Source organism: Limanda limanda, chromosome 15 (genome assembly GCF_963576545.1).
Source record: "Limanda limanda chromosome 15, fLimLim1.1, whole genome shotgun sequence".
Lineage (NCBI taxonomy): Eukaryota > Metazoa > Chordata > Actinopteri > Pleuronectiformes > Pleuronectidae > Limanda > Limanda limanda.
The window spans coordinates 20,129,860-20,141,469 of NC_083650.1; the positions used below are offsets into that span (position 1 = coordinate 20,129,860).

Here is an 11,610-nt window from a genome sequence, read left to right on the forward strand (position 1 = left end):
TTTACTTTCATGCACACACGCCCTCAGGAGAAACAGCCGAGAATATCTAAGGTCCGTGCAGGTCTGAAAGCAACTTATGAGCAATTTGGTGCAGATCCAATTTTAATTTGGATTGGCAACGGTTGGGAGATTTTATATTTTCATTGTTGTTTGTCTGTTAACAGGAATATGCAAAAACAACTGAACCAATTTTCATGAAATTTGGTGTATGGGCCAAGGAAGAACCCACTTACTCTTACTCTCTTTAACATAGCGAGATAGGGCGTTTTTCCACATCTTTGTGAATGTCTCAAATAATAACACAGAGATCTTGACATCTGTAAATTGTAGCTCAGAAAAATAAACTGGGTAACATTCTCCCCTCTCTGCGGTCGCACACACTGCACCACCCACAACCACAAATAAATTCTCTACCTTTGAGAAACGCTGTAAATAAAAACAGCAGCTGTGGTGCACCTGACTCACATCCCATTTTCCATCTCTGTTTCTGCACTGTGTGTTCAGACTGTGTAGGCCTGCTTTTTTCAGCACAGAAAATTAATAAGGAACCATTAAGCGAGTCGGTAATCAAACCGATTAGAAGAATCAATTATGGCACTGGTATTAATAAAATCGTATCAATGCTTTCGATTACTTGGGATCAGGACACACAGGTGGCCCTACAATGTCATCAGAATGGGAACAGATCGTCAAACAAATCCTGGAGAGAAATATTGTATAATGTCTACTATAGCAGGCCCATCATCCAACATGAGGACACAAATGAATGGAAACTAATACATTATAACCAGAAAAAAAAACTGTTCATATCATAGTGTTTGATTCACATGTATGAGACTGTCCCACAGTAAACAAAGTGCTTGCTATCAAATATAAGGTCTCAACCTTAATATGGTGTGGTTCGGCGCTTAACATTGAACTGAGTTGAATACCGTTTATTTCTATTCATTCATTTTAATCATAGACTTGTTTAGCACTTTGTAACCTTGTTTAGATAAGCGCTAGAAAAATAAAGTTATTTTTATTATTATTATTTTATCTGGGTGGCTGCTTGTTGCTCTGTTTAATCAGGTCAAACTTAAAAACTGAGCGGTTAGCTTAATGCAAAAGTAAAACACACAATCTAGCTGACAGCTGGAGGGGGGGGGGGGTGTCAGACTCACCAAAAGCAAATAACTAATCTTAACTCTGGAAGGTCGCTTTAAACAAAGGAGAAACTATTGTTTGCCGTCATAATTAGATTCAGTGAGGATGGCTCAGAGCGTCCACAGTGGAAAAAGACTTGAGCTTGAGGAGGATTGTTGATCTTGTGCGTTAGATGTTCTTCAAACAAGAACTTGAGACGGGGAGACAAGAGAAAATTCAAATGTCCTAAAAGACAAAACGAGGCTGACCGAGACAGAATACCTGTCATCCACATCAAGGCGTTTATTCCCTGGGCACAGGCCACATGAGTGCATCGCCCAAACAGATATTAGTCTCCATATGAATTAGTAACAACATGAGGAAAGAAACCCAAATACTTTGAGTGTTTAAAATAATAAAGGAGAACATGGTCATTGCATAGCAAGACAGCATCTTGGAGGACAGCACTATGCAATGATTAAAAATGTTGAAACTTTAGCTCCAGAGAACTCTTCTGTGATCTATTAGGAACTTTCCATTTCATCACTTTACAAATAGAGATTATGACTTTTAACAGCGAGGATTATTTTAAATAATTATTGATGTGATGCCACTTATGAAACCTCAGCAATGTCTCACAAACCAAAGACCAAACTTTTTGGAGTTCTCGGGGATATTATAATTTAACTTTGGGGAATATTTTACCGATATCAGTGTTTGTTTTGCAATTCAACTTGAACTGCTATAATCACTCATAATGCTGTTATTGTGTGTACTGTTAAGATAAATATAGAGCTGGGAAAGTGCTTTGAGAACCATATCTCCCTTCATTTCAACCCGAGACACGTAACATTTTGGTTACATGGATTTCTCATGTGACAAAATCAGCATTAAAATTTCATGAATATCTGCGACAGTGCAGCCTGAAAGTGTGATGATTAGACAGGGAATGCCTCTAGTATAATGCTTCCTTGTATGGCATTTCCGCAGTTTCTACATGCTGGAGACATCTCAAGTTCAAATAAAGCATGTGTGCAAATAAGGAGGTGAGATCATGTTAAGCCGGTTTGAGGCATGAACTCTGGAGAATGTCCAGGAAATTGAGTCCAGACTTTCTCCGGAGTTTGCCTTTTGCACATGAACAAAATTTAGCAAAACCAGCGTCTGGCCTTGTCACCCTTACCACCATACACTATCTTTACATCTTTGTCAGTCTCTTCTATATGTGTAGCTCAGCTATTTCCTCTTGAGACATTTTCTTTCTTTGTGGGGTTGTTTAAGTGTTTTTGTCGTGTGTTAGAAATGTTGTCAACCCCCCCTGCTCACTCGCAGTGAATCCTGCAGAGGACCTCCTGCTGTGTTCTCACACCCTCTCCATTCTCCCTTTCTGTGGACTTTTTTCCAGGGGGCCGACTGGAGAATCTCTGCAGAAAGTTCGGAGGCTCGCACTCACACATTTGTATTTACACATCCAGCCTCTCCGGAGAATTTCCAGAGGAGTTTGGTTCAGGTCTGAAGCAGCTGAACTTAGCTCAGCAGCAGGCTCTGCTGCGACAGTTGTTAATTACAGTAACGTTCAATGCTAAACTGCAGAGTATCAGTGGCAGACATCGATGAGGCTCAAGGCCGATTTATGCTACTCCGTTTTTACGGATACGGACAGATAGGACCGCCCTCTCCGCCGTGGAACGCCCTCTCCGAGCGCCTTGGAGAGCTTTTCGTGCACCTCTGATTTTTCTAACTATCCGTGGATATTTCGGATAGACTACGGACAGCCCTTGGCTGTGATTGGTCTGCTAACGACATCATTTCCGTACGACGTCATTTCAGGATTTCACATTTCTGGAGCTCAAACTTCCGGTTTTCTTCCGCATAAGACGGCCACGTTAAAATCCAAACACAACTAGGATACGAATATGGAACAGCCTCTGTCTGTTAGTTGCCATGGTTCAGTGTGTGGGAGGCAAGCCGACAGAGGTAAATAAACACACGTGGACTTCTTCTTCCCAGAAATGGGGTAGGCTTCTCTGAGAAGCCTCTGCTTCTTCAGACGGACTGTCGTCGGAAAAGCATAAATCAAAAAGAGTCCGTGGTATCCGTTCGTCCCTCTCCGCGACAAAGATACGTAGAAGCATAATGGAGCCTTCATTCAATGTCGTCAATTATACGGCAGCATTTATCCTAAGCAAGTCTTCAGCAGGTTTCAACAAGATAAAACGAATGTAAGACTTTTTAAAAACCTTTAAATGATCACAATCAATTCAATTTAAGACAAAAACGATAAGAATGAATGTATTTTTTTGTTTCAACAATGAAATTTCAAAACCAATGTCAAATACTATGAAGGAATAACAGAGTCCCACAATTACTCACTTCTTAATAATTGAAGAGGAGGTGAAGTAGCCGAGTCAAGAAAACCCCTCGATATTCCATGTTATCGTACAAGATACAGACAGAGATTGAATATAGACCAAGGAGAGCTGTAACAGCAAAGCACTTTATAGTGTTTTATTATTCAAAAATTCATGTTTTCATTTGTAAACGAATGAAGATGCTATTTAGGCATTCGAAAGTGTTCACGTAGAACCATGAAGCCATGTCATTTGAGTTGGAGGAAGGAAAGTTTTACATTTTCCATGTCGGAATGAAACTATGAGATGATGTGGAAATAAACCTCCATCTTTTGAGCGCCTGCTGCGTATCATGTTGTATTTTACAGGATCTGGTTCAGGCCATGTGCTGCCGAAACACGATCTTCTCATTGACAGCCGACCTAATAGTGGAATCTGCATTAACAGCAGGACACAAAGACTTCATTCAACTCGTGCATGCATCATAAGGGGTGCCGACACACTGCCGACTAAAGATAGTCTCAAATATGACCAGCACACCCACTCACACAGGGAAACATGCTCTCATGTGCATTTTGGCTCAGGCTGGTAGAAGTCTGGTGGAGGAGAAAAAAAAAAGCACCACAGAACACCCATAGTGTGGCGCTTGTTAGAAAGAGGCTATTTATAGGCTTACTCCAGCATGGGAGACTGCTCTTCCCTCATGTTTAGATCCGCACTTCACCCGGGTGAGAGGAGGGAGGAAGAGGGGGGACTCTTTATTGACACAACACTGAAACTGACACACAGTGTTTGAGCCTGAGCCATTTCAATGGAACAGTTACACTTTCCACTACAATTTAGTTGCACTAGGTGCCAATCTGCAATACATGATAACAGCCAGCATTCACAAGCCGTCACAGAAACTCCTCGAGAGGTGTGACACACCTATTTTTACAACTGAGCATGATGTGTTTGCTTTCTTCAGCCGAACAATATAATTATTTTATCTGGAGTGTATATCTGAATGCTGCCTGTTCTCATGATAATGCAAACAGACGTCAGATAGGAAACAATCTCCTGGTTGGAAGCGTTGGTACCTCTTACAAGGAGCTTATCAATCTGTCAGCAGGGTTATGTAAAACTTAATTAATCAATTTCCATGAAATTTTGTGAAAGGGTGTGGATCGACATCTGCAGAATTTATAGGCGGACAAAGTCGACAGAAACTCGGAAGGCTCTCACTTTGACATTTGCGCTCACGCATACACGCCCACCGGAGAAACAGCCGAGAATCTCTAAGTTCCGTGCAGGTCTGAAAGGTGACTCAAACATTTCATTGCCAGCGACTGCTTAATGTGATTGTTGTGCATTTGATAATAAAAATCTTGAATCTTGAAAGCAACTTATGAGCAATTATGTTCAGATCCAAATAAAATCTGTACCTGGTTAATTTTCATATGGATTGGCAACGGTAAAAACATTTTATATTTTCATCGTTGATTGTCTGTCTGTTATCAGGAATATGCAAAAACTTCTGATCCAATTTTCATGAAATTTGGTGTATGAGCCAAGGAAGAACCCACTTACTCTTACTCTCTTTAACATTGCATGATAGGGCGTTTTTCCACATCTTTGTGAATGTCTGAAATAATAACGCAATAACAAAATCTGGTAAACTAGACCTCTTATACACCAAAATTAGCAGGTATATGCAGGTTAATCAAACAAGAGTGCACCCGCTGAAATAATGGTGATTGACTCCCTTCCCAGTGCAAGTAGAGGAGTCTGCCCTTCTGCTTTCCCCCCCGATGCGTCATGTTCTTCGTCACGAACGCACGGAAAGCCGAGGTGTTCTCTCACTAAGTGCGTTCACCAGGAGTTACTTTTCCATCACTGACAGCCGGAGCCGAGTAATACCTATGTCGTCTACAGAATCATTTGACCCGGGAATGAAAGCTGATTGAATCCATTCCCATTGCAGACAAAATCCTGATTTGAGCAGGTTTACGTGGGGTTTTTGACAGGTTGGAAGAAAAGCTTTAGAGGACTGACATCTGTGAGTGTGTGCAATTTTGGTGCGGCTTGATTTGAATTCAAGGGGACTGTTGGGCCTTGGTGGTGGTAAGCGCCCTACTGAGGGACATCCTAGTTTACATAGCTGTCCAATTTAGGAAATACCTTCCTGTTCTTTGACATACTGCTGGGAAAACCTGACGTGGATGACAGAAAAACTAAAAAGGTGTAAAACAGAGGTCAGACTGTTGTCTGAATTGTATCACAGCTTGCTTTTTGGATATTACTACAATGCGAGTGATCATCAATAACAGTGTACCCATCCCACAGTTAGGTGTGTAGCTGCCTGGATACACACCAGCCTTCACGGGTGGGTGTGTTGCTCTGCAGGGGTGGACTGCTGCTGCATCTGTGTTTACCTCCAGTTGCAGGCTGGGTAATAAATACACGTTTAACATGATGACTGGGATCAGAATCTCACATCTTAACACTGTCATTCAAAACACAGGAGGGCTGAAGACGTGAGAGGAAATGTGGGTCACTACATGGTGCACAACACACAACACAAACACACACACAGACACACACCATGTGTCTTTTTGGCTGTGAGAGGGCCCCATGTGTGCGAAGCGTGAGAGTGGAGGTGTTTAGGTTAGGCTACACACACACGCACACAGACACACACACACACACGAGTCGTGACCAGCTCAGACGTTGTTTACGTTACTTGTGTTACTAGTGTTGAGTGGAGAAACTCACGTCCTCGAACAGGGATCCGACGTTGGCTGTCACCAGCAGGATCCCCGTGCCCTGCGCTGCTGTCAGCTTCCCCGCCATGGTGCTCTGTGGCCGGCGGCGCTGGGACTCGTGTGGAGGACTTGTGTGGAGGCGAAGACTCAACAACACAACCACAACACAACGAAGACAAGCGAGCAGAGCCAGGAGCGAGTGTCTCAGGAAGGACTGGAGCCGGGGTAGAGGCGGCTCACAGTGGTGTGGACGCGGGACTGGAGCCGGGGTAGAGGCGGCTCACAGCGGTGTGGACGCGGGACTGGAGCCGGGGTAGAGGCGGCTCACAGCGGTGTGAACTCGGGACTGGAGCCGGGGGTAGAGGCGGCTCACAGCGGTGTGAACCTCGGGACTGGAGCCGGGGTAAAGGCGGCTCACAGCGGTGTGAACACGGGACTGGAGCCGGGGTAGAGGCGGCTCGGCTGGAGCATATTTTTCCTTCTCAGCGGTGCATGTACCGGGAGGAGCGGAGCGGCGGAGGGTTCCTTGGGAGCGTGATGCGGCTGCTGCTGCTGCTGCGGCGGAGGCTCGGGCTACTTTGTCCTGCGGAGCGCCATCATCGTGAAAGTTTCCGCGTTAAATCCACGGTGTGTGTGTGTGTGTGTGTGTGTGTGTGGGCTCCGTGAGTCCTCTCGGTGTGGAAGAGTGGCTCCTGCTGCAGGACGCTGTCAGCTCCACTGTGGGGCCACCGCTGTGACGTCAGCGCGCCAATGGAAACACGGGGCTGTCTTAAAGGGCCAGCGCACCGTAAACACGGCGGGATCTGCCCCCTCCGCGCCAAAGCGTCCATTCTCGGACAGGACCGGGGCTGCCCCTCCTGTGAGTGCCTCCTCCTCTTCATCACCTGGGCTGAATGTCACTGTTACCAACCTCCACCATGTTTACACCCGTGTCTCTCTGTGTGCTGGTTTATTTGGTAACAGGATTATCCAAGAACTGCCAAACCGATCTCCACTAAACTGGAGGGATATTGCCTGGTAGGAACCCTATACATGTTGGTGCAGATCAGATGAAGGGTTGGTAAGATAAGATAAGATAAGATAAAATGATCGTGTTTAGATTAAATAAGATATGATAAAATAGGACTAAATTAGATCAAATAAAAGGATCGGGATAAGATAAGATAAGATGTGACAAGATAAGAGGATCACATAAGATAAGAAAAGATAAGATAGGATTAGATCAAATAGAACAAGATAAAATAGGATTAGATAACATCAAATGTACCTGTATTGATCCTTGGAAGAGGGAATTCAAAATTGACACAGCAGCAAAAGGGGGAAAATGTAGTGAGAACATCAAATAAGAATAGAAACAGACTCTAGAACGAAATAGATAAAAATAGCACCATAAAAAAAGCGATTTCATATATAAATTCGCAAAATAAGGGTAAAAGTTGTGTGAGGTTATTGTAATTCAAACACATTATCTTATTGATAGCCATCAATAAATAAAGTTGAAGAAAAAAACACAGCGGGCTCTGCCTCGAATGCAGTGAATTCTATTTATAGGACATGACTGGGCTACTTCACAATCAAAGTGTATTCACCATCACCCATTACCTCCACCAAGGAAATTGTGTTTTCACCCGTGTGTGTTTCTCTGTTTGCCTGTGTGTTTACTTTTTTGTTAAAAGTGTGATGCAAGAACTATTAAACCGATTTTCCCTAAACTTGGTGAATCGATGGGCCATAATCGGAACCCATTACATGTTTGTTCTGATTAATATGAAAGGTTAGATTGGTAAATTAAGATAAGAACTCTATGTTCATTCTGGGGCTGCATTTGAAGACTTATTGCGTCACAATGGCAGAACTCTAGAGTCCCGGAGGCTTCTTCAAATGCAGCTTGCAAATTCATACTTCCATCCCAGATAAACAAAGGCTCCAATGGGTGGGTCCTTTCCCGTCAAACATTTCCCTGGATTCGTCGCGCATTAGTGACAAACTGTTTTTCAAAGCAATGAGACGTTCAATGTCTGAGTATTAAGCATTAACTTAACTGAGGTATGGGGCCTGGTAGGAACACATTTAATTTTGGTACTGACACAGATTAAATTAAGGATTGATAAGATAAGATAAGATGTACCTTTATTGATTCTCTATAGAGGAAATTAAAAATTGACACAGCAGCACAAGGAAGTAGCAGTGCATGGGGAGAATTATAATAGGAACAGAATCTACAAAGAATAAGATTAAAAATAAAAACTTTACAATATACAATAAAAATAGATAAAACAAGGCTGTTTTTACAAATGGTCAACATAAAGGTAAAGGTTGTGTAATTTAATGTGTTATTTATTTAACATCTTTTATCTTATTTGTTGAGATCCTCCTCACATCCTGATAGCCAGCAATAAATAAAATTTAATTTTGAATGAAAGCATTCCTGTCTAACAGAGCTGTCTGCCTGAGTGCACAGTCCCTTACTGCACTTGACTGCACAAGTGAGAGATACAAGAGAGACATACGTCGCTGAAGCAGAGATGATTGTCAGAAGTTATCAAGCAAGTCATGGAAAAGTTATCTTCCAGTGGTTCAAAAGCAGTGCATATACTATATATGTGTGTTTTGGAGGCGTAGCTTTGACAAGAAGGCCAGGATTACCAACTCTAGTTATGTTACACTTTCTGTAACTATGTTTTATGACAAATAAACCATCTAGGCTAGGTACCTCCCCTTGTCTTTTCTTTTTCTACTATCAGAAACAGATAATAAGTACGATTGTTTGGTCTTGGTGGAGGAACTCACTCTACTGAGTGCCATTCTTGTAACATTTTGAGTTTCTTTTCAAAACAAGTAAAAGAAGGGTCCCAGTTTGGATCCAGGCTCAGCCAATGTTTTTTTGTGTGGAGCTTGCATGTTTTCCGCCTTGTCTCGGTAGGCCTTCACCTACATTCCAAAGATTCCAAAGACATGCAGATTGAAGTGAAGTTAAATAAAGACTCCAATTTGACTGTAGGTGTGAATATGAGTGTTTGTCTCTGTTGGCCCTGTGATATGCTGGTGACCTGTCCAAGGTGTACCCTGCCCTTTGCCCAATGTCCAGTGATGTTAATGAAAACCCTTTCAATTATTTCATAAACAAAAGATATCTATCCATCCATTATCGACGCTGTAGATTTTTGAAGGTTGGACATTGATGAAAAACAATGAACACAGCATTAAAAAAACAGGCTGAACAGTAAAGACATAAATATGGATTCATACGGAACATGTGGGTGAACATCACGGAAAGAAAGTTACAGATTTTAAATCTGCTTTAAAGCTGCAGTGAGAGATTTTTGACCACTAGAGGGCAAAGAGCACATTTCTTTTAAATCTACTATTTGGGCAAGGGAATTTACTGTCCAATGGACTTTCATTGGTTTAATAGCCGGAAAAAATTATCAGGTGCGTGATTCAAAAGATATCCTGCCTTTCTTTAATAAGAGATTTGTTTTTTGTGTAACATGCAAAAAAACTGTCAAAGTACCAACACCCAGACCATTTAAAAGCCTGTTAAGCTTGCTCCTTTGTTGATTGCTAGTATAATGGCAGATTTACCAGGTATTAAGATTTAAAAAAGCTTGTAGAGGCCACAGATCTCCTCTTGCAGCAGGCATGAGAGGAGGCCGAGTGTGCACACCTATTATTAACATCTTGTTAATATACCACTGACATAACACCAGGTCTTTGTTAGTCAAAGGTAAAATTGTTTTTCCATTACCTCAAGGTAGCGATGCACAAATAATGTGCCTGGCCGCACCTGACTTTAAGAACACCATGTCCATTGGTGCTCAGCTGGGTGCAGGTGCAGTTGCTTTTTAAAACAATGTGGGAAAAAGTTGTGTGAGTCTGAAACTAGCAAAGACATGTTGGTGCCTATTTGCACACATTGTCAGATAGGGCTCTGTGCTTTCATGTTCATATATAAGAATAAAAACATGATAACCTTTGGTAATATATATTAGCAACATTATTATTGTTCAATTTATTCAGCAAACTTTTTAATATGCTAGATTATTTATAAGCCTATTCACACCAGGAAGGTCATACATAAAATTGAGGTTCTGAGCAAAGATCAATTGTGGGCTCAACAGTTCTACAAATTAATTTACAGGCTGATTTGCTGAGTAATTTGATTCCTTGCTGACATTAAACTGTGATGTTTAATGCATCTTTAATCCGTACATAGACCTTTGAGCTACCAGAGGGTTCCCTGAGGATATACATGGCTCAGTCTTGTAACCAGCTAAAGACCAAACCATAGACGACAGAGTGATGACACATTCCTTTTCACAGCAGATGCTTGACACGTCACAGCAGGAAAAGAGTGCAAATAATTAAAGGAATTACATTTGGGTGTGTGTCCTAACATCATGGCTTACTGGAATACTTTAATAATAATGTGTTTAGTACTTGTTCTATAATGACAAATCTTTCCTGGATGGCTGCTAATAATGTCTTGCTAACAATGTTTTTTAAAGTAATAGTTTTCTCGATTGCATTCACGATTACAACAATAAAGGTTTAAACCAAAATTGTGTTTTTCTTTTTGTAGTGTGTCTGGTACGGAAACTTTGTCCTTATCATCATATGCTCATATCTGCCTTGACAAGAAGCTCAGGCGATGGTAGGCAGCTGAGATCTTCCTGACCTGACTCACATTTCCTGACATGTTGTGCTACAGAACTTAGACCATAATTGCCACTTTCCATTGCGTGCATGAGATGCTTGCATAGATCTAGACACTCTTTGCCAAAGGTGGACACGCACTGTTTGATATAGAGACTTCCTCTTTAGGTTTTGGCAGGATGATGTTGGAAATTTTCATATTAAAAGGACTGGAAACTAAATCAGAGTGCATGACTGGTTTTTCCCCCAGGGTGCTGCAGAGACACAACCAAAGCCCATGTGTAATGGATTATTGTGAATGAGAATAGATTATATTACAACCCTTTTTCCCGGCATCACAAAACCTGTTTGTTGACAACCTCTTGTTTGGGTTATGGTTAACTAACCTATAACTTACCTCATCTGAGAATTGACTGTTGCGTGCAAGCTTATAGGCTGAAGATAACAGAAAGCAGAGATCGAATGGATTTTGCTGTGAAAAAACATCTGTAGATGGTTCTGTATTAGCCTGTAGCTGACAATTGTAATTGTAGAAAAATGATGTGTGGTGTGTTACCTTTTAGCTTCTGATCCCCAACATCTGGTAGAAACACAGCGTGACCTCTCCCCATCATTCTCTGATCAACATGTATTAATTACAGACATACTTTTCCCAGAGCATGATGTGAGCTCCCCTGATGGTTTTTGAGGGAGCGTGGGACCATAAATAGCCCACCCCGGTTAAAGGGGGCATG

The 11,610-nt window shown here is 41.9% G+C and overlaps 1 protein-coding gene across 1 annotated transcript in view; it reads right to left on the reverse strand.

Moving 5' to 3' along the window:
• LOC133020437 (inositol polyphosphate-5-phosphatase A-like) overlaps positions 1-6,894 on the reverse strand; it is a 148,336-nt gene extending 141,442 nt beyond the window's left edge. The window contains exon 1 of the mRNA XM_061086997.1: positions 6,231-6,894. Coding sequence (XP_060942980.1) covers positions 6,231-6,308 — 78 coding nt within the window. The 5' untranslated portion in view covers positions 6,309-6,894. The remainder of the gene's footprint in view (positions 1-6,230) is intronic.
• Between the last annotated feature and the right edge of the window lie 4,716 nt (positions 6,895-11,610).